We start from the raw sequence: 22280 nt of genomic DNA on the forward strand, positions 1-22280 counted from the left end.
ACCAGTCTCAAGGCATAAACTGACTTCAAGAGCCCTGGGATAGGACTGCTTCCGGGTCCTACCTCCTCATAGATCTAGAACCAACACCTTCCTCCCTTCTTCACCTGTGACCCTTGCCTAGGGGTGGGCTCAGAACACAAAGACTATTATTATTAAACTCTCAGAACACAAAGATCTTGTTAAATACTTTCCATGGGAAAATTGGTGCTATTCATAATGCATCTATCCTTCTAAGGGGGACTGCCCTCAGTGATTTTTTTCCTTTTCTTTTTTTGACAAGTATTTGTGACAAGTATTCTTTTTTTGTGAAGGCTTCCCCAGTGGCTCAGTGGTAAAGAATCTGCTTGCAATGCAGGAGCTACAGGAGACGCCGGTTCGATCCCTGGTTCAGGAGATCCCCTGGAGGAGGGCATGGCAACCCACTCCAGTATTCTTGCCTGGAGAATCCCATGAACAGAGAAACCTGGTGGGCTACAGTCCATGGGGTTTCAAAGAGTCAGACACAACTAAAGCGACTTAGCACGCACACATTCTTTTTTTGTGCGAGTATCATGCACCAGGCACTGTTCTAAGCACGTGACACCTATTAACTTCTTTGACCTCATTTCATCTTCCCAGCAACCCTGTAAGTAGGTATTTTTATCATCTCTATTTTACAGATGAAGAAATTGATCCCAGGAGACTTTATTTATTTCTTTTCTTTTTTTTTTTAGACTAGTCAAGTGCAGTAGTGAGAAGGGGGGAAGAGTAGAACAAGGAGTTCTACCTGTAACTGACTGTGAACAATCAATTGAGATAACTCACTACCTTCAGACCAGCCTATTTATTTCTTTATTTTGGCTGCGCTGAGTCTTCACTACAGCCTGAGGGCTTTCTTGAACTGTGGTGTCTGGGCTCTAGAGCACGTAAGCTCACTAGTTGCAGCAAATGGGTGGAGCTGCCCCTCGGCACTTGTGATCTTAGTTCCCTGACCAGGGGTTGAACCCACATCCTCTGCACTGAAAGGCGGATTCTTAACCACTGGACCACCAGGAAAGTCTCAAGTCCAGGAGACTTTAAATAACTTGTCCAGGGTCACAGAACTAGTAGGGGGAACCCAGGGTCTGTGGTTGGTAACCACTTCACTTACCCTACAGCACCTACACTGCTGCCTTCAAAGAGGTTTTTTGTGCTTCAGTATCCAGCTGGCTCTCCGTAGCTGTGGGTTCCATGTTTATGATCCAAGGTTGGTTAAAGCCACAGATTTGAAAGTCAGGGATATCAAGGGCCAATCATAGGACTTTGAGCGTCTGTGAATTTTGGTATTAGGGCAAGTCCTAGAACCAATCCACTGTGGATTCCTAGGGACAACTGTACTGTAAAATAGTTGGCAAGATGGCTCCTTAAATAAGAAGAAATAATGCCAAAGTTGAATCTCTAGTTAGGCACCCACCCCATAGTACACACACACCCCCCCACACATAGATGTTTGTGTGTGTGTTTGTATATATGTAGAAGTAAATATATTCTTGATTGCCTGCTATGCTACTGTCCTTCAGATCTTAGTTTATATTTCACTAGCATGGTGCCAAGCATCTTACATCCATGATGTTATTTAATCCTCAAAACTATCCCGTAAAATTGGTACTGCCTCATTTTTTTTTCTAATGAGAAAACTGAGGCTCAGACACATGAAGTAATTTACTCAAGATTACACAGCCAGGAAGAAGTAACACTTGGATTAAAACCTAGTCTCGCTAATTTCAGAGATCAAGCTCTTAATCCCTGTGCTTCAGGAATATATATGAAGAAACCAGGAGAGTGGTTCGGCCCCTTCACCGTTCCTCTCCTGGGCTATACAATCTCAGACATCTCTTTGTCTCACTCACTTTGAACTGCTCTAAGCAAAGAAGGTCATGCAGGGAAGAGATAATCTGAGAGATCGGGAATGACATATGCACATTACTATATATAAAATAGAAGTACATACGGTATATAGCCCAGGGAACTCTACTGAATACTCTGTAATGGCCTATATGGGGAAAGAATCTAAAAAAGAGTGGATATATGTATATGAATCAGTTTGCTATATACGTGAAACTAACACAATATTGTAAATCAACTATACTCCAATATAAGTTAATTTTAAAAAATAAGCCAAAAAAAGCAAAAAAAAAAAAAAGCAAAGAAAGTCAAGTTGGGTTAGTGAGCCATCTTCAGAGCATTCTGATAAGCTGGCTCTTGGCTCTCACACAATCTCTAATCTGATTTCCTGCAGCATTTGCTCCAGCATTTTGTCAGAGTAGGAACAGAGGGCAGGAAACCTCGCCACAGAAGCTGTGAAGTATGAAGATAACCTCCGTGATATCTTGAAGCAGGAAATATTTTCATGTCGCCTCCTTTTTTTTTTTTTCTTGAGGTATAGTTGACTTACAATAATATATTAGTTTCAGGTATACAAGATGGTGATTCAAATTTTTATCGATTACGCTCCATTTATGGTTATTATGAAATATTGACTATATTCTCTGTGCTGTACAATCACTTCTCTTTGTGCTTGCTGTTCAGTCTCTCAGTTGTGTCCGACTCTTTGGGACCGCATGGACTGCAGCATGCCAAGCTTCCGGGGCCTTCACCATCTCCCGGAGTTTGCTCAGACTCCTGTCCTTTGAATCAGAGATGCCATCCAACCATCTCATTCTCTGTTACCCCAACTCTTTAAGTCTACATTTCAGTATTTTTATTAGGCTATGTCTCCAGGCTGATTGATCTGTATAATCTTTTCATTTCAATCTTTTCTATTAAATTTTTATTTAAAAATTTTCAAACTTTTGAGAAAAGTTAACAGTACAGTGAACACCCATACACTTTTCACCTTAATTTGTCAGTTAACATTTGCCACTTTTGATTTATCTCTCTTTACATATATACACATATATATGCAAAGAATAATATACACATATGTATATTATTTTAGCAGTCAGCATTCTCCAGAGAAACAAAGCCAACAAGATATATCTAGGTCTGTATCTTTATATAGATACATAATTCTTTTTGTCTCTTTTCTTATCTATCTGTCTATAAAGAGATTGGTTTTAAGAAGCTGGAGACTTCCCTGGTGGTCCAGTGGTTAAGAATCTGCTTGCCAGTGCGGTGGACGCAGGTTCTATCCTGGGTTCAGGAAGATTCCACATGCTGTGGGACAGCTAAGCGCATGCACCACAACTACTGAAGCCCACATTCTAGAGCCTGTGCCTGTAACAGAGAAGTTACCACAGTGAGAAACCCTTGCACCACAACAAAAGAGTAGCCGCCACTTGCTGCAACTAGAGATTAGCCCAAGGGAAGCAATGAAGACTCAGCTCAGCCAAAAATAAATAAATATTTTTTCCTTAAAAAAAAAAAGAAAAAGAAATTGGGTCAAGCAGCGTGAGAGCTGCCAAGTCTGAAATCCATAGGGCAGGCTGGCAGTCTTGAGGCCTCTCGTGCCCGGTTTTTAATCTTCGTGCAAACTTTGCCTTCTTCTTACTAATATATACCATTTTATTTCATTCTTTAAAAGGAAGGTCGTCTCCTTTACAAACCCTCTGGTGAACTGAGTCTCGGGGAGATGTTTACCCCGTAGCACGTGGCTGCTTTGTCTGCGCATGCGTGTTATCCACAGTTTGGGAAATACAGTCTTGGACCATGGCGCCAGGATTTGTATCCCTCGGAGCACATGGCTGCTCTTCTCAGGAGAAGGTCTTCCGACTATCTCAGTGCATCTTTGCCGCTAACCCAGCTTCCCAGGATCTCCACCACCTTTTCCCCTGGGGTTTTACCTTCTTTCAGCAGCCCTTGTGTTTCTGACTCCAAGCCCCTCGCTCTCTTTCTCCTCAGGTTACACGGTGACCTGGCTGCCCTCCCGAGGGACCATGTCATTGCTGGCCACTGGAGCCCCCAGATACCAGCATGTGGGGCGGGTGCTGCTGTTCCAACAGCCAAAGGGAGGAGGACCCTGGAGCCAGATCCAGGAAATAGACGGGAGCCAGGTGAGCCGTGGCTGCAGTGGCTTCAGGCGATGAGAGGCTGGCGTGATACTAGTTATGCTCTCTGTCGTCTTCCGAACACTCATTCACCCACTGTGTGCTGGCCCTGTGCCAAGCACTGTCACATTAGTTCCCCACAAAGCCTCTGGGGTGTTTTGTCATCCCCTCTTGCCAATTTAGGGGCTTCCCTGGTGGCTGATCATCCAGTCCCATCACTTCATGGCAAATAGATGGGGAAACAATGGAAACAGCGAGAGGCTTTTTGGGGGGGCGGGGGGGAATGGGAGCTCCAAAATCACTGCAGATGGTGACTTCAGCCATGAAATTAAAAGACGCTTGCTCCTTGGAAGAAAAGCTATGACCAAACTACACAGCATATTAAAAAGCAGAGACATTACTTTGCCAACAAAGATCTGTCTAGTCAAAGCTATGGTTTTTGCAGTAGTCATGTATGGATGTGAGAGTTGGACTATAAAGAAAGCTGAGCACTGAAGAATTGATGCTTTTGAACTGTGATATTGGAGAAAACTCTTGAGAGTCCCTTGGACTGCAAGGAGATCCAGCCAGTCCATCCTAAAGGAAATCAGCCTGAACATTCATTGGAAGGACTGATGCTGAAGCTGAAACGCCAGTACTTTGGCACCTGATGCAAAGAACCAATTCATTGGAAAAGACCCTGATGCTGGGAAAGATTGAAGGCAGGAGGAGAAGGGGACGACAGAGGATGAGATGGTTGGATGGCATCACCGACTCGATGGACATGAATTTGAGTGAGCTCTGGGAGTTGGTGATGGACAGGGAAGCCTGGCATGCTGCAGTCCATGGGGTGGCAGAGTCGGACATGACTGAGCAACTGAACTGAACTGAACTGGTGGCCCAGATGATAAAGGATCTGCCTGCAATGCAGGAGACCCAGGTTCAATCCCTGAGTCGGGAAGATCCCTTGGAGAAGGTAATGGCTACCCACTCCAGTATCCTTGCCTGGGAAATCCCAGGACAGCAGAGCCTGGCAGACTACAGTTCATGGGGTGGCAAAGAGTCGGACATTACTGATCGGATAACACTTTCACTTTCTTGCCAATTTAAGAACCCAATTTGGACTTCTTTGGTGGTACAGGGGATTAGAATCTGTCTGTCAGTGCGGGGGGACACGGGTTCGATCCCTGGTCTGGGAAGATCCCACATGCCATGGAGCAACTAAGCCCATGGGCTACAACTAAACAAACAAACAAAAAGAACCCCGCTTGTCTAAATTCATATGGACTCTAAATTGGATTGCTACTTGGCCTCCTTCATCAATTGAAATTGATCAGAGGCCAGACAAGAAACTCAGGCGTGGCTTTATTGGGGTCCTTGATGCAGCAGGGCAGATCAAGAACAACAGGTTCCCTTGCAGGCTTGCTCCCCTAGAGGGGGCATACTTGTTCCTTCTATGAGGTGAGGGTAGGGATGTATCCAGAGGTCAGGCTGGAGGGGTGGCTTAGGTGGTTTGCCCACTCCTTAGGCGGTGTTGGGTGCAGGGGGCATGTGCAATCCCCTGCTTTTGCTCCCAACCCCCTGTTTTTGCTCCAGGCTCTTCAAAAGCCACAGTTAGGTGTTTTGGTCTCTTTGAATCATTTGTCCAGAATTTGACCTCACTGCGGGTGTATACACAGTTATTTTTAGTCTCACACAGTGTCTTTGTATTTTGTTCTTCAAAATACAAAGAGATGTGTCCAGGTGCAAGCATTGCAACACTGCAAAACAGGGTGCTGCAGGTCCCAGCTTATCTCAGGATCCTTTATTTGAGGGCCTGGAGTAGGATGGATGTGGCGCAGCTGATGAGGAAGGAGGTGTGTGGCTCTGGATTTCTTCCTCAAACGTCTTCCTCTCCTTGCAGGTTGGCTCTTATTTTGGTGGCGAGCTGTGTGGCGTTGACATGGACAGAGATGGGGAGACAGAGCTGTTGCTGATTGCAGCCCCCCTGTACTATGGGGAGCAGAGAGGAGGCCGGGTGTTTATCTACCAGAAAAAACAGGTGGGGACCAGAACACTAAGCACAGAATGTGCGAGAAAGAGACTCCCAGGCTTTCTTTGGTCTCAATTATTCTGAAAGTTCCCTGTCTGACCCTGTGTTAATCAGACCTTTAGAACAATGACAAACAAGAGCTAGTATGCAGGGGTGGCTAAAATGTGTGCCAGGCCCAGTGCCAAACTTTTTATATATAGGCTATCCCATTTGAGTCTCATAATCAGTTTCTGGGAAACTATGAGCTTCATGAATGGACATGTCGCAGCTCAGCAAAGTTGGGCAACTTTCCAAAAGCACAAAGTCACACTTACAGCAAAGGTGGGGAGTTCCCTGGTGGTCCAGTAGTTAGACCTCTGCCAGATTAAAAAGGGGGAGCTGGAACTTGAACCCAGGTTGATGTGACGGCACTGTTCCAGTTCTGGAAAGGACCACACCCAGTATTTCTGTAGTGTTCTTCCTGTCCAGTGGAGACGGAAACGGCACCCCACTCCAGTATTCATGCCCGGAGAATCCCATGGACAGAGGAGCCTGGTGGGCTACGTTCCATGGGGTTGCGAAGGATTGGACACGACTGAAGCGACTTAGCATGCACACACACTCCATATCCAGTGCCTCACCCTGTGAAAGCTTGCTGAGTGACTGAGGCGGGACCTGTGGCCTTGCTCCTTCCCAGCTGGAGTTCCAAATGGTCTCAGAGCTGCAGGGGGAGACCGGCTACCCCCTCGGGCGATTTGGAGCCGCCATCGCTGCCCTGACAGACATCAACGGGGATGAGCTGACGGACGTGGCTGTGGGAGCCCCTCTGGAGGAGCAGGGGGCCGTGTACATCTTCAACGGGCAGCAAGGGGGGCTGAGCCCCCGGCCCAGTCAGGTGAGGATCCTGACCTGCTAATCAAAACCCATTCCCAGACCCCTGGAAGCCTTCAAACCCCGATCCTGCTCCCCAATCCCGCTCTTCCCGCACTTCTGCCCGTCCTCTCCGCTAGCTTAGCGTGAATTTCTCTCTTGGCTTCAGCGGATAGAAGGGACCCAGATGTTCTCAGGAATTCAGTGGTTTGGACGCTCCATCCACGGGGTGAAGGACCTCGGCGGGGATGGCCTGGCAGATGTGGCTGTGGGGGCTGAGGGCCAGGTGGTCGTGCTCAGGTAAGACGGGACTCCACAGTCCTACATGCGGATAGTTGCAGCTCTCATCTGTTGAGCAGTTATGGTGTAGTAGGCGTCATGCTAAATGCTTGTCGCCATCAGTGCATTTGGTCTTCAGCCCAAGCCTGTGAGCCTGGTTCTCCTGTTCTTGTCTGGTTCTTCTTGTCTTATTCCAGATCAACAGCTGCTGTCCAGTGACAGATTGGGGTTTGAACCCACGTCTGTCTGACAACGGCTTCCCTGGTGGCTCAGTGGTAAAGAATGCGCTTGCCAATACAGGAGACGCGGGTTTGATCCCTGGGTCGGAAAGATCCCCTGGAGAAGGAAATGGCAACCCACTCCAGTATTCTTGCCTGGAAAATCCAATGGACAGAGGAGCCTGGTGGGCTGCAGTCCATGGATTCTCAAAGAATTGGATACAACTTAGTAACTAAACAACAATTGTCTGACACTAAAACCTCCTACTGAAGCATGTGGTGGCTTTAGAACCTGGTCATTTGGGTTCAAGTCGAAGATAGCTATTGACTTCTTGGGTCATCTTATCCCAGCCACTTAGCTTCTTAGGGCCTCAAGGTTTTAGTCATCTTTGAAATGATGATGGCATTTCCTGCCTGACACCTGTTTTAGAGTCACTGGAAGCCTCATGTAACGTCATATAGTGAATAGATATTTATTTATTGAGCACCTACTGTCTTCAGTACTGAAACAGGCATTGACTGGAGAGTGTATGGGGGAGGACATATAATAAAAAATGAAAATAAATAGATAATTACAGTTGTGATAAGTGCCACTAGGGACATGAACAGGGTTCTGTGAGAGAGAATAGCAGGGGAGAACTATTATAGTTGGGTGGCCAAGAAAGGCCTGTTTGGGGATCTGGGACTTGAAAGAAAGAAGCAGGCTTGCAGAAATCTGGGATAAGAGCTTTTTATGTCAAAAGCCCAGGAGGTGCCAAGGCTATAAGGAAGGCAAAAGTATGACATGTCGAGACTTCCCTGGTGGTCCAGTGGTTAGGAATCCAAGCTTCCACTTTAAGGGGTACAGGTTTGATCCCTGGTTGGGGAACTAAGATCCCATGTGCCTTGAGGCCACAATGTAAAAATAAATAAATATGTTGGGCCAAGATATTTTAAAAAATACTAAAAAAAAAAAAAGCATGATACGTATAAGGCACTGAAAGAGGGTCAGTGTGGTAGGTGGTAAAACTGGAGAGGCAGGTGACACAGACAGTGAAAAGTTTGGATTTTATTCTGAATATCATGGAGCATCCTTGCAAGATTACTTGGCATTGAAGTAGTACAATATCTCAGTTCCCCAACTAGGGATCAAACCCGGGCCCTTGGCAGTGAAAGCTTGGAGCCCTAACCACTGAGCCACCAGGGATTTCCCTGACCTCTCTGTAAAAACTCACTCTTCTGTGTGGAAAAATATGTTGGAAGGCTGGTAGGATGAATTATTATGGGAAGCCCTAATGAATGATCATTATTATTATTGTTGCAAAGAGACAGTGGCACCGAGGTCTGCTGTAGGGAAGGGAAGTCCTCCGGACTCTGCTGGAGCCCCAGGTCTGATTGGGGGTGCCAGTTGAGGCTGAGGGAGAGTGTTGGTTGTTTCCTGCCCTGCAGCTCCCGGCCTGTGGTGGACATCATCACAAGCATGTCCTTCTCCCCGGCTGAGATCCCAGTGCATGAAGTCGAGTGCTCCTATTCCACCAGCAACCAGAAGAAGGAAGGCGTTAACATCACGGTTTGTTTCCAGGTCAAGTCTCTCATCTCCACCTTCCAAGGTCAGTGCTGTCCTCCGGGTGGCCCCAAATCCCAGCCCCTGGCCGCAGGATCCGCCAGCACTCACCTCTCGCCTTTCCACCCTGCCCAGGGCATCTGGTTGCCAACCTCACTTACACTCTGCAGCTGGACGGCCATCGGACCCGAAGCCGGGGGTTGTTCCCAGGAGGGAAACACGAACTCACTAGGAATACAGCTGTCACCTCCGTCAAGTCCTGCTTTATGTTCTGGTTCCACTTTCCGGTGAGGAGCCAGCAAGGCTGCTCGGGGCCCGGGAGGGGTGGACGAGCTGACCGCGGCGGGAGGCAGCCCCGGTGCCAGGCTCAGTTCCTTCATTGTCCAGCGAGGGTCACAGGCCACCTTGATCTCCCAGTCCTACCATTTCCTCTCGGTACCATAGTAGTAACAATACCTTCAGCACGTTTTCTTAGAGTCCTTAATCCATGTCCACAGGCATTTTTGACATGACTACAATTGTAAAGTACTTACCGTTTTTCCCATACTCTTTTCATATATTGTATATCAATTTGCAGTCTAGCTTTCAGATTTATTGATTTTGGGGGGAGCCACACTGAGCAGCATGTGGGAATCTTAGTTCCCCAATCAATCAGGGATCGAACTCTCATCCCCAGCATTGGAAGCTCAGAGTCTTAACCACTGGACCACCAGAGAAATCCCCAGATTATTTTTAATGGCTAGAGAATATGTAGTCCTATGGAATATTCAGGCATGGTGGTATGTCACTATTTTCCAGGTATACATGGTCATTTATTATTAGCATCCATCCCCAAAAGAATTTTTTTAAGTTATTATTAGTTTAAATAACTGCCAAAATATCCAAATTCAGTTTGCTGACAACCATCCTGTGTGAAATAGGATTGATACTAAATTTTATCCTGGTCTCTTAAGAATTTCATAAGAGACTGAGTATAAAATTGGTATGTAAGTTTGTTTTTAATTTTTTATTAAGGGAAATTTTGGACATACAAAAGCAGAAAAAGTAGTTCAGTGAAATTCCAAACATCCATCTCCTGGTTTCAACAATTATCAGCTCACAAACTTACTTCATTCAGAGCCTGTCTGTCTCATACCACAAATCCCCACCATAGAATTTAGACATTTTAAACAGAAATTTACCAGAGAAGAGGCATTGTGACATCATGGAAAGACTTTAGACTTGGGAGTTGGAAGGGTCTGGGTTCACTCCCTAGTTCTGGTCCTTAGGGAAATTGTGTCACCTTTTTATACCTCATTTTCCTTGTGTTTAATTTGAGGGTAATGACACCTACCTCTTCGAGTTGGGGAAAACGTTACATAAGTACAATCTGAATGTCTCCGAAGTGTCAGGCACTGGTATTAATAATAACATAAAAGAACAAGATTCTGGACTTCCCTCATGGTCCAGTGGTTAAGAATCCCTCTTGCAGACATATACCCTGAGGAAACCAAAATTGCAACAGACACATGTATCCTATTGTTCATTGCAGCACTATTTACAATAGCTAGAACATGGAAGCAACCTAGATGTTCTTCGACAGATGAATGGATAAAGAAGTTGTGGTACATATACACAGTGGAATATTACTCAGCCATAAAAAGGAACACATTTGAGTCAGTTCTGATGAGGTGGATGAACCTAGAACCTATTATACAGAGTGAAGTGAGTCAGAAAGAGAAAGATAAATATCATATTCTAACACATATATACAGAATCTAGAAAAATGGTACTGAGGAATTTATTTACAGGGCAGCAATGGAGAAACAGACATAGAAAATAGACTTATGGACATGGGGAGAGGGGAGGAGAGGGTGAGATGTATGGAAAGAGTAACATGGTAACTTACATTACCATATGCAAAATAGATAGCCAACAGGAATTTGCTGTATGGCTCAGAAAACTCAAACAGAGGCTCTGTATTAACCTAGAGGAGAGGGATGGGGCGGGAGATGGGAGGGAGGTTCAAAAGGGAGGGGGTATATGTATACCCATGGCTGATTCATGTTGAGGTTTGACAGAAAACAACAAAATTCTGTAAAGCAATTATCATTCAATAAACAATTAAAATAATAATAGAAATAAAGTGCACAATTAAATAAATTTTAAAAAAAAGAATCCCCCTTGTAATGCAGGGGACACAGATTCAATCCTTGGTCCGGGAACTAAGATCCCATATGCCACAAGTAAAGATCCTGGGTGCTATGACTAAGACCCAAGGTGGCCAAATTAATTAATTTCTTAAAAAGACTAAGACCCACTCCTGTTCTCAAGGACCTAAAATATTCTGGTGGTTCCAGAGTATTTTTTCTTTGTGCACACTTTGGTAGTTGTTGCCTAGAGGAGTCTGACAAAGATCTGGGGGCTCCTGTTAGGACTCAGGGAGGAGAAGTGCTGTGGTTGATGGCTGATATCCGCCTTGGCACTGGGGCTGAGGGATGAACACCGGCAGAAAAGCAAGTCGGGCATTTCACAAACACCTGGTGTGTAGTAGATGTGTTCCCACGACTGGTAAGTTTTCAGACAACTAGCTGCTGGAATTCCATCATTTATGAAGTATGGGCAAGGTGTGTCTTTCACTGGAAGTGTAGTAAAGGTTAAACTCATGACAAGGAGTGTATTCTTTTTGCCCTCAGTTATGCATTCAAGATCTCATCTCTCCCATCAACGTCTCCCTAAGTTACTCTCTCTGGGAGGAAGAAGGGACACCGAGGGACCCAAGGGCGGTAAGAACAGATCATTTGGAGGAAATGATAGTAAACAGGGGAGAATAGAAATTCGATTCAGCAGGGTTGTATTATATTGGATTCAAGCAGTAGAAATGAAATATGCTTACTTAAGCAAGAAGGAGTCTATGGGAGTTTTGTACTTAAAAGACATTTGGAAACCTGGGGTTGGCAAGATGGGGGACCAGAGTGGGGAGAGGCTCTAGAGGCTCTCTAGAGGAAGAAATAATGGATGGACTGCCCAGGGCATGGCCTCTTCTGTGACTCTTCTCCCAGTCCCTCAGCGCATCAGCTTCAGACTTCATTAGGCTTCTCTCGCTCAGTCATATCTGACTCTGCGACGCTATGGACTATATAACCTGCCAGGCTCCTCTGTCCATGGGATTTCCCAGGCCAGAATATTGAAGTGGGTTGCCATTTCCTCTTCCAGGGGATCTTCACGGCCCAGGGATTGAACCTACATCTCTTGCATTGGCAGGCAGATTCTTTACCCCTGGGCCACCTGGGAAGCCCCATTAGGCTTCTAAGGGGAGGCAAATTTCTGAAAGATGCAAATTCCAGGGAGAGACCACCAGAAGGCCTAGGACCATCCCTTATCTGTGGAAGAACAGGGCACCTTGATCAGCCTTGCCCAAGGGTACTCCTCTGAGGTCAGGGAGTTCCCGCAGAGCCTCACTGGGGTGCCCTTGTTATGGAAAAGAAGAGGAAAACCCTCTCTACCCTGGTCTACCTGACCACATGCTCCCCGCCCAGCACCAAAAGCCTGATTTCCTCTTCTGAAATCCTTGACACTCACTCAGCTGCTGGTTTAGCTTCTGTTGGAAGGGAGCAGGGTCTGATGGAAGGAACCTGGGCCTGGAAGCCTGAAGATGAGGCTTTTTTTTTTTTTTTTTTTTTAAGGAATATTCCTGGTTGGTTACAGACCCAGCCAAAGCTATTTATTTTTTTATTTATGGCTGTGCTGGGTCTTGGCCACTGCACAGGCTTCGCTCCAATTGCAGCGAGTGGGGCCTACTCTATAGCTGTGGTGCCCAGGCTTCTCTTTGCAGTGGCTTCTCTTGCCGCAGAGCATGCGCTCCAGGCCGCGGGCGCGCGGGCCTCCGCAGTTGCAGCTTCCAAGCTCTAGACCACAGGCTCAATAGTTGTGGCTTAGTTGCTCCGAAGCCTGGGGGATCTTCCCGGACCAGGAATCGAACCCCTGTCTCCTGCAACGGCAAGCAGATTTTTCACCACTTAGCCACCAGCCAAGACCCCTGGATTTTTTTTTTTTCCTCCAGCACAAGCAGGTTCTGTCTTACTCCAGGACTGTCTCTTCTCTGAAATGAGTCCCAGCATTGTGAGGCCCCTTCAGAGCCAGAGCATGGTGACTGCTAAGCATGGTGACTCTTTTTTGTGGCCTTTGCCAGTGCCCCACTCCCCAACCTGCCATTCAGTCAGGATGTATAGGGAAAACCAGCAGTTTCTCCCACTGGTACTAAGTTAAAAATAAAAAATGCAAACTGTGGGGCAGCAACTCGGGGTTAAAAAGAGACCTGAGGTCACAGTTGTCAAAAAGGCTTCCTGTGGGAACTGTCATTAGTTCTGGATCTCACAGAATGAATGGACTTTGTGGGGAGGAGAGGCATGGTTTTAATTCTGGAGACAATGGGAAGGTGGGTTTAGCTTCTGTCAGGACAACTGAGCAAGGCAGAGGCCCTTGATGCGCCTTTGGGGACCTACTTGTGGTTTCTGGTGGGTGGTGGGAATAATCTGCGTGTGAATGTTGAGGGTAGGCTAAAGCCCTCAGCAGAGACTGCCAGGACCCCTGCCTTTAAGGAAGAGTCAGAGGCTGCTTGGCAGGTGGCTCAGAAGTCGAGGAGGCTGGAGTCTTCTCTAGAACGTAGAGTTGATCACCCATAAAATATTTCTGTGACCCCATTACCCTCCACTGCCTAATATGAATTGCAAGGCCAGGGGCAATCTGGACCTTGCATCTGGACACCTCCTGACAGGTGGCACCCCAGCCTGTCTGAGCACCTCTCTGCTCCTTACACGGGCAGTCTCTCTTGCCTTGGTCTAGGTATAAATTGTTCTTTCTTCCTCTCTCCATCCTCTTCACCTGGCTCCCTCCTCATCATCCTTTATATTTCGGTTGTGATTCCATCCCTTCAGGAAGCTTCCCTGATCTCCAAGCATGGGAGGGTCCCCTTCTACACCCTCTAAAGACATCCTATACTTGTCCCATCCTCACACTTGAGGGTGCCTGGCTGTTTCTATCACCAGATTGAGAGGAAGGGCAGGGTGTCTGTTTTATTCTCTGGTTTGGGGGGGTCTGGGGGCTTCCCAGGTGTCGCTGGTGGTAAAGAACTCACCTGCTAAGGCAGGAGACGTAAGAGACTCGGGTTTGATCCCTGGGTCTGGAAGATCCCCTGAAGGACGAAAGAACATCCCACTCCAGTATTGCCTGGAGAATCCCGTGGACAGAGGCGATTGGAGGGCTACGGTTCACAGGATCACAGAGAGTCAGACATGACTGAAGCAACTGAGCACGCATGCATGGGAGTCTGGTCCAGAGCAGAAATTCTAGAAACATTGAAAAAACTGGCCTTGATCTGATAAGAGCTAGAGAGCTATTCTAGAAGGAAAGTGGGACTACAGGAAGAGCTATTCCCCAGCAGAAGAGCCTAGAGGCTGTGCAGCCAGGTGTTCCTGTGAGCAGAGATGTTGGGCTGGGGGAAACTAGGGGAGTACATGGTCAAGGCCCAGATCTCCCGGCCAGGATGGGAAGTGGACACACATGCTGAGCCTCCCTCAAGGAGCTGCTTCCAGAGGCGGGCGGCACAGACGGCCTTGGGCTGAGTTGGGAGGTTGGGGCCCACAGTGGGAAGGATTTGGCTCCTGGGAGGGACGCAACCACAGCCCCCCAAGCTGAGCCCCGGCTCTGAGCTGCTCCAGCTCTCCTCCGTCAGTTCTGCTGCCTCAGCCACCCTCTCCTGTGTCCCCCTCCTCCATGCTCAGCAGGGCAGGGACATCCCGCCCATCCTGAAACCCTCACCACACTCGGAGACCAAGGAGGTAAGAGGGGCAGGGGGGCAGACAGAGAGGTGGGGGGCCAGCCCTCCTGGGTGTGGGAACCTGAGGCTCCAGGTCCTTTCTTCTTGGCCTTTCAGATTCCTTTTGAGAAGAACTGTGGAGAGGACAAGACTTGTGAGGCAGACCTGAAGCTGACCTTCTCCGACATGGGGTCTGTAAGGCTTCCCACCCCCGGGTCCTCCTGTTTCACTCAGTGTTTTCCCAAGGCTGCTCCTGGCTATAGAAGGAATGCAGGGTGCATTTCCCTGGTGGTCCAGTGGTTAAGAGTCCGCCTTGCAATACAGGGGATGCGGGTTCAATCCCTGGTCAGGGAACTAAGATCCCACCTGCCTCAGGGCAACTAAGCCCGCAAGCCACAACCAAGAAATGATGCAGCCAAAAATATATAAATATATAAGTATTTTTTAAAAGAAAAGAAATAAATAGTATTTGTATGAAGTGATGGTCAGAAGACCTCCGTGGACACTGACTCTTATTTGTCATCCGGGCCTTAGATTCCTCCTCTGAGAAATGCTAGTTCATTGCAGCCCTCCTATCAGGAATAGAGGAGATAGCAAAACTTAAAGCCTGTGCATAGGAGCATATTTTTCTGTTTCTTTTTTCTGACCTACCGGATCCCTCAGTTCTGAAAGCCTCCACCTCTGACCCTGTTTCTTTCATGGACTCCCATAACTTTGCCCTGATTTCCCCTCAGATCCAAAATCCTGCGTCTAACCCCCTCTGCCAGTCTCTCTGTGAGGTTGACACTGAGGAACACAGCAGAAGATGCTTACTGGGTCCAGGTCATCCTGATCTTCCCCCATGGACTCTCATTCCGCAAAGTGGAGATGCTGAAGGTGAGTGAGAGGGCAGGGCCTGCCCACAGACCAGGTGCCAGGCTAGTCCTGCAGCATCTGCGGCCTCCTGGAGCCCCAGGTGGCCAGGACAGCCTGAAGATGTGGGTGGAAGTCTTCAGACCACGTCTGGGTTCTCAGCCTCATGGCCACCCATGAACTGTGAGATACCAGATTCATGCTCTGTGAGCATCAGATTTGCCAACAAGAGGTGAAGCTGGTTCATGTCAATGTATGGCAAAAATCACTACAATAAAAAAAAAAAAAAGAGGTGAAGCTGGGGATGTCAGGGGATTAGAGAGAAGGTCGCATGAGATGGAGAGCATGACAGAGGCTGAAGGACCTGGGGACCAAAAAGATGTTCACAGATTCAGGGAGATGGAACCACCCTCCTCCTAAATGTGACCAACATGTTTTCAAGGAATGGCCTGGTTTTTTTTTTTTTTTACTCCAGTTTTATTGAGATATAATTGACAGAAAGCACTGTATAAGTGGAAGGTGTACAACAAGAAAAAAGTACACTCACAGTTCATGCAACTATCCCCACTATCTATCTGAAAAACTTTTCCATCAGCTCAAAAAAAAGTTCTGTACCCACAAGCAATAAATCCCATTCCCCACTCTCTGCCACTGGTAACCTTTAATCTGTTTTCTGTCTCAATGACTTGGCCATCTCTAGATATTTTATATACCTTGAGTCATACACTATTTGTCCTTTTGTGTTTTATATCACTTAGCATAATGTTCTTCACCTTTACCTAATGTTTTTGAGGTTCAGCCCTGGGATAGTGTATGAATTTCATTCCTGTTTAAGGCTAATATTTTATCACGAGGATATAGAACATTTTGCTGATTTGTTCATCTGTGGATGGACCCTTGAATTATTCTTATACAGCAACATTCACTGCTTCTTTTTGAAAAAAATTTTTTTTTTTTTAAAGCTGCATTGGGTCTTTGTTGGTGCGCACGGGTTTTTGTCTAGTTGCGGCGAGCAGACACTCCTCTTTGGGGCAGTGCTCAGGCTTCTCATTGCAGTGGCTTCTTTTGTTGCGGAGCATGGGCTCTAGGGCGTGCACGCTTCAGTAGTGGCAGTGCACGGGTTGAGTTTCTCCTCCACATGTGGAATCTTCTTGGACCAGCGTTGGAACCCGTGTCCCCTGCATTGGCAGGCAGGTTCTTAACCGTTGGACCACGATGGAAGTTCTGAATGCTTCCTCAAGGGACACGTAGTGGAGTGATTAAGAACTTGAGATCTGGAGTTAAACAGACCTGTATTCAAGTTCCTACCAGATTCCTGCCAAGGTTACCTAGTTATGAGACTGGGAAAGTCACTCGACTTGCTGAACCCTTATTTCCTGTCTAACTTTCTTTCCAATCTAAGCTGAAATCTGTCCCTTCCAAAATAGTCATGAAGATAAAGGGTTTTGTTCTGTTTAGCCCAGGATCAAGTGCATTTTGAAAATGGTTGCTGAATGTGTGGATGTAGCAGCATTTTAAGTCTCCTGTGATTGTACCTCAATTCACGGAACCATTCCTATCTCTTTGGCTTGTTTGATCGCTTCCAGTTTTTCCCTAGGATAAATAGCATTACAGTGGACATCATTTTTTTTAAGTACTTTTTTTTTTTTAAATGTTCCTGTACCTTTATTTTTTTCCCCAAACTTTAAACTTTTATTTATTTATTTTTTGTATTGGGGTATAGCCAATGAACATTATGGTAGTTTCAGGTGAATAGTGAAGGGACTCAGCCATACATTTATGAACATCTTTTTTAATTTTTTATTTATTTTTTTGGCTGCACTGGGTCTTCATTGCTGTGTGTGGACTTCCTCTAGTTGCGGCAGACAGGGGCTACTCTCTAGTTGTGGTGCTCAGGCTTCTCATTGCGGTGACTTCTCTTGTTGTGGATCCCGGGCTCTAGGGCACACAGGCTTCAGTAGTTGAGACACGTGGGCTCTAGAGTGCCAGCTCAGTAGTTGCGATGCACAGGCTTCATTTCCCCTCCGCAAGTGGGATCTTCCCGGACCAGGGATCGAACCCACGTCTCCAGCATCGGCAGGAAGATTCTTAAATGCTGGACCACCAGGGAAGTCACTGCAGTGAACATCTTTGTACTGAATCCCTGATTCTTTGGCCCCACCATTCTCTACATGTGCCCTGGCAGGGAGGAGGTGGGCCCTGAGAGGTTAGTGGCCTCTGGGGAACCCTTAGCCTTGCCCACTAAAAAGCTCCTTCTCTCTCGTCTCACCCCCAGCCCCACAGCCATGTACCTGTGGGCTGCGAGGAGCTTCCTGAGGAGATCACGCTCCAGAGCAGGGCCCTCTCCTGCAACGTGAGCTCGCCCATCTTTGGAGCAGACAGCGTGGTGAGTGCCTCCGGCCCCCAGGAGCCCAGGGGCCGGGGGCTGTAAGCTCAGGAGGGAAGGGGAAGGTGACTGACAAGGCCGGGTGTACCCCACCCCTTACCCCCAAGAGAGTGTGTGCAGAGGTGTCCTGTGTCGTGTTTGAGAGGCTGGACTTTGGAATCAGAGAAACCCAGGGTTGGGTCATACGTACTGCGACCATACACACACGACTTAATCACTTGGAACCTCGGTATCCCCGTCTCTACAGTGGGGATGAAGCATCCAGCCCAGGGAGGTTCCCATGACTATGGCAGTCGGGGCACGGGGCTGTGAGGGGCCAAGGCAGTCCCCTGAGGCGCAGTCCCCCTCCTTCTTCATACCCCTCTCCTCTCCTGCCAGGTTGATATCCAGGTGATGTTTCATACGCTGCAGAAAGACTCTTGGGGGGATTTTATCGAGCTGGAGGCCAGTGTGAGCTGGTGAGCAGACCCCCACCCACGTCTCCACCTGCCCTTGGCCTCAGACTGTCTCACGGTCCTGGCCAAGCCGTCTCCTAACACTGCCCTCTGTCCTGCCCCCTGCAGCAACAATGAGGACTTAAGCCTCCTGGAGGACAACTCGGTCAGTGCCAGCATCCCCGTCATGTACCCCATCAACATCCTCACCAAGGAGTGAGTCCTGAGCAGCCACCCCGCCTTCTCCTCCCGCCTCAGCCTCCCCACCCAGGGCCCCAGCCTTCCTCCCAGGGCCGCCCCTCCCTCCACCTCCTAGAGGCCCAGGGGTGATGAGAACTGATTCCAGCCACAACCCCAGCAGACTTCAGCACTCAGTGGAGCGAAGGCCCTCGGAGAGTTCTGAGTCACATGGAAACTTACTGACCTGGTGTCACCTTCTACACCAGCTGCGATGCACAGCTGGGGACTTTCCCAGGAGCTTTTGATACCTCATGGGGCAGCCGTTTGCCTCTGTCCCATTTACTTATGAACCACAAGGCCCAGAGAAGGGAGGAACTTGCCCAGAGTGGACAACTAGGAAGTACTGACCCCAGGATCTGAACTTGAGTCTGTCTGACTTCAAACCCCAGCCAAGCTCTTTACTACCTCCAGCTGTGCTAGATTCCCTCTTCCCCGGGGCCAGCAGAGCTAGAAGAGATAGAAAAATTTTCAAAAAAAAAGAAAGAAAAGTTTTCACCGTGACCCTTGCCCACAGAGACTTTATGGTCAGGTAGGAGAGCCCAAACTCATGTACATGCAGAGTAAGTAAGTGTCAGAATGTGGTGGTAGGAAGGACCCATGGGGCTCACTTGTTGGATTTTCTCATTTACTGTTTACCGAAAAGGGGAGGAAGCCAGAAAAGGGAAGTGGCATTTTAAAGTCGTCTGAGTGAGCTAAGGACGAGGATGGTGTCTGAGCTGGCGTCCCTGGTGCTTTTGAACATAAATGCCACACACAATGATGTTGTCTGAGGCGTGATACGGAATTAGAGTCCGGAAAGATGCTGTGGATTGGAGGAGACTTGGAAGGAAGGGTCGGTGGGGAACAGGGGCTTGAACTAGGGTCTGGAGGATGGGGGTGGAAGTGGTTCAGATATGGGCCAGGGAGGAAGGCATCCGTGGTTATCAGAGAGACAAGTGTAGTGGACAACATGGAGGCAGCAAACAGTGGGGCCGATCCGGGGAGCAAGGAGTGGGCAGGCCCAGAGGTGGCAGGTATGAGCGGGGAGCAGTCAGCAGGCAGACCAGGAAACAAGCAGGTCTGGCTACGGGGGAACACTGGACCTGACTCACTGTGGGCACCAGGGAATCACTGATGGATTCAGAGGAGATGCATGACAAGATTAGGAAGGTCATTAGAAGGATGGAGTGGGGAGTGGTCCAGAGGCGGGTGTAGTTCTCTAGGAGATGAGCAGTGGGGTCCAGAGGACAATGGAGGCCCCAGCGAAGTGGCGTCTAGTGGGGAGAACACAGCTCCAAAGGCCACCCCTCTGTGATCCAGCCCTGGTCCCCCACTGTAGGACTCTGAGTAAGACTGACCCCTTCCGTGAGCCTGAATTTCCACAGGGCAATAGCAGAGCAGCGTCGGGATGATGTGAGACCGAGCCTGCGTCATTTCTAGCACGGTGGAGGGCAACTCCAAGGCTTCCCCTGGCCCCGGAGTCCCTGCGTGACTGGTTTGCTGTCTTCTCCACCATCTCCAGCTGCTCCTCTCTCTCCACAGCCAGGAAAACTCCACGCTGTATATCAGTTTTACCCCCGAGAGTCCCAAGACCCAGTATGTCAAGCACATCTACCAGGTATGAACCTCAATGTGAAAGAGTCCTTAGAGGTGCAGCCCCATCCTAAGAACTAAGTATGCAGCAGAGACCAGCTAGATCCTGTCCCTAAAGGACCCCAGTCCTCCACCTTCTGTGATCCTTTCCTAAAACACTCCCAGTGACAGCATACTCATTGGCTCCTTTCCACCCCTGGATAAATTATTTCTGGAATCACAGAACTCTAGAACCCAAGCACCTTGAGAAAGAACCTAGTTTTTTGATTAGTTTTTTATATTAAAAAAATTTTTTTGATATGGACCATTTTTAGTCTTTATTGAATTTATTGAACTCTAGAACCCAAGTACCTTGAGAAAGAACCTAGTTTTTTATTAGTTTTTTATATTAAAAAAATTTTTTTTGATATGGACCAATTTTAGTCTTTATTGAATTTGTGACAATATGGCTTCTGTTTTTTATGCTTTGGCTTTTTGGCCCTGAGGCATGTGGGATCTTAACTCCCTGACCTGGGATCAACCCGCAGCCCTTACATTGGAAGGCGTAGTCATAACCACTGAACCACCAGGGAAGTCACTGGTTTGTGGTTTTTGTATTTGTTTTACTGAAGTATGATTGATATGGGCTTCCCAGGTGTCACTAGTGGTAAAGAACCCACCTGACAATGCAGAAGACATAAAAGATACAGGTTAAAAAAAAAAAATACAGGTTAGATCCCTGGGTTGGGAAGATCCCCTAGAGGAGGGCATGGCAACCCACTCCAGTATTCTTGCCTGGAGAATCCCCATGGACAGAGGAGCCTGGCAGCCTACAGTCCATAGGGTCCAAAACTTAGCACGCACTCATGCATAATTGATTTACAATGTTGTATTGCTTTTTTGGTTTTTTGAAATAGAAAATTCACATTTATTTTAAGATTCGATTATGTAGACATTTGATCTGCTAATTGTGTTCTCAGTTAGGTACAGAATCTGATTCATGTCTTTCAGAGAGAATCTGGGTTTTTGTTTGTTTGATTGTTTTTGTTTTTGCCTCAAGGCACTGCTTATAGGATCTCAGTTCCCCAACCAGGGATTGAACTTGGGCCACAGCAGTGAAAGCCTGGAATCCTAAACGCTAAGCCACCTGGGAACTCCCAGGAAATGTTTCTTTCTTTTTTTTTTTCTAAACAAAGTATAGGTCATTTATTTCCTTTCTAACCCTGGGCTCAGTACATAGATGGCTTCTCTTCATCCTTTGGGTTGACAATTTTCTTCAGGTTGCTGCTGATAATATGGTAAAGCTCAGCATAGAAGGCCCTCAGGTCCAGCACCATGGCCCTGAGCTCCCCATAGACTGCCTCATCTCGTTCGTGCACCAGGGCCCGGTAATCCATTACATGGGTCTCCTTAGAGGCCTTGGCCACAGCATCCCCACGTTCTGAGAAGTACTTGGAAATAGTTGTCTGGAAGGCTCCCACTTTGGTCTTGACTGCATTTACCCTCTCTAACACCTTTTCCTGGATTGCCACCACAAAGTCATTTCCATCCTCAATTTTGGGGATCAGATGCTGGATCCATGTGATCACCAGAATGCATTTTTCTTTGAGAGTCCAAACTTCTGGCTTAACCAGGGCAAGCAAGACCAGAACCTTCTCATTCCCAGGGAGAAAGCCGCACTTAGGGACTTCTTTCTTCTCCTGCTTATCTGTTTCCATCTCATCATCCTTGGGTGGGGGTTCTGGAATGGGGATGTCTAGTGGGGCCTGGAGAGAATTCAGGTCAGTCACAGTGAAAGAGTCCTCTTGCAAGAGCTGATTAAGGTATATGATTTTCTGAGGCAAGAATCTGTAGAGGAATTCCTCAGCCTCCTGGAAAAGATTTTGCCTGAAGACATCCACCTGTTTGCGGGCTTCCCCGCTCAGGCGCACCCAACAAGGCTTGGCCATGCTGCTCCAGTTGCTGCTAGATCTCCGGTCCCGGAAATGTTTCTTAAATAAATGCAGTGCACTTGCCAGAATGTCCTTGCCAACCTGCATTGTGCAAATAATTTTTGCATCTGTCCGTGTTAAACGTCCTTCCTCTTTCACTCATTCAGAAAATAACTTCTTGTGAG

General features: G+C 47.5%; 2 protein-coding genes across 3 annotated transcripts in view; one reads left to right on the top strand and one right to left on the bottom strand.

Annotated features, from left to right (window-relative positions):
• ITGAL (integrin subunit alpha L) overlaps positions 1–22280 on the top strand; it is a 43188-nt gene that overhangs the window by 16319 nt on the left and 4589 nt on the right. Inside the window, exons 12-25 of one of the 2 annotated variants that reach the window (XM_061153218.1) lie at positions 3859–4010; positions 5887–6024; positions 6692–6889; positions 7034–7164; positions 8790–8950; positions 9040–9191; positions 11580–11669; positions 14667–14723; positions 14819–14892; positions 15436–15577; positions 17829–17939; positions 18318–18397; positions 18503–18589; positions 20135–20210. In XM_061153218.1, the coding sequence (XP_061009201.1) occupies positions 3859–4010; positions 5887–6024; positions 6692–6889; positions 7034–7164; positions 8790–8950; positions 9040–9191; positions 11580–11669; positions 14667–14723; positions 14819–14892; positions 15436–15577; positions 17829–17939; positions 18318–18397; positions 18503–18589; positions 20135–20210 (1649 nt within the window). The remainder of the gene's footprint in view (positions 1–3858; positions 4011–5886; positions 6025–6691; positions 6890–7033; positions 7165–8789; positions 8951–9039; positions 9192–11579; positions 11670–14666; positions 14724–14818; positions 14893–15435; positions 15578–17828; positions 17940–18317; positions 18398–18502; positions 18590–20134; positions 20211–22280) is intronic. The other variant, XM_061153220.1, reaches the window with a different exon arrangement.
• Positions 21394–22139, bottom strand: LOC133063624 (proteasome activator complex subunit 2-like). The gene has a single exon (XM_061153221.1). The coding sequence runs from the start codon at positions 22111–22113 to the stop codon at positions 21394–21396; it is 720 nt and encodes a 239-aa protein (XP_061009204.1). The 5' UTR covers positions 22114–22139.

Source organism: Dama dama, chromosome 10 (genome assembly GCF_033118175.1).
Source record: "Dama dama isolate Ldn47 chromosome 10, ASM3311817v1, whole genome shotgun sequence".
Taxonomy (NCBI): Eukaryota; Metazoa; Chordata; class Mammalia; order Artiodactyla; family Cervidae; genus Dama; species Dama dama.

Excerpts from the sequence above, each read along its gene's own strand:
- LOC133063624 (XM_061153221.1), bottom strand. The coding sequence starts at position 22,113 with ATGGCCAAGCCTTGTTGGGTGCGCCTGAGCGGGGAAGCCCGCAAACAG.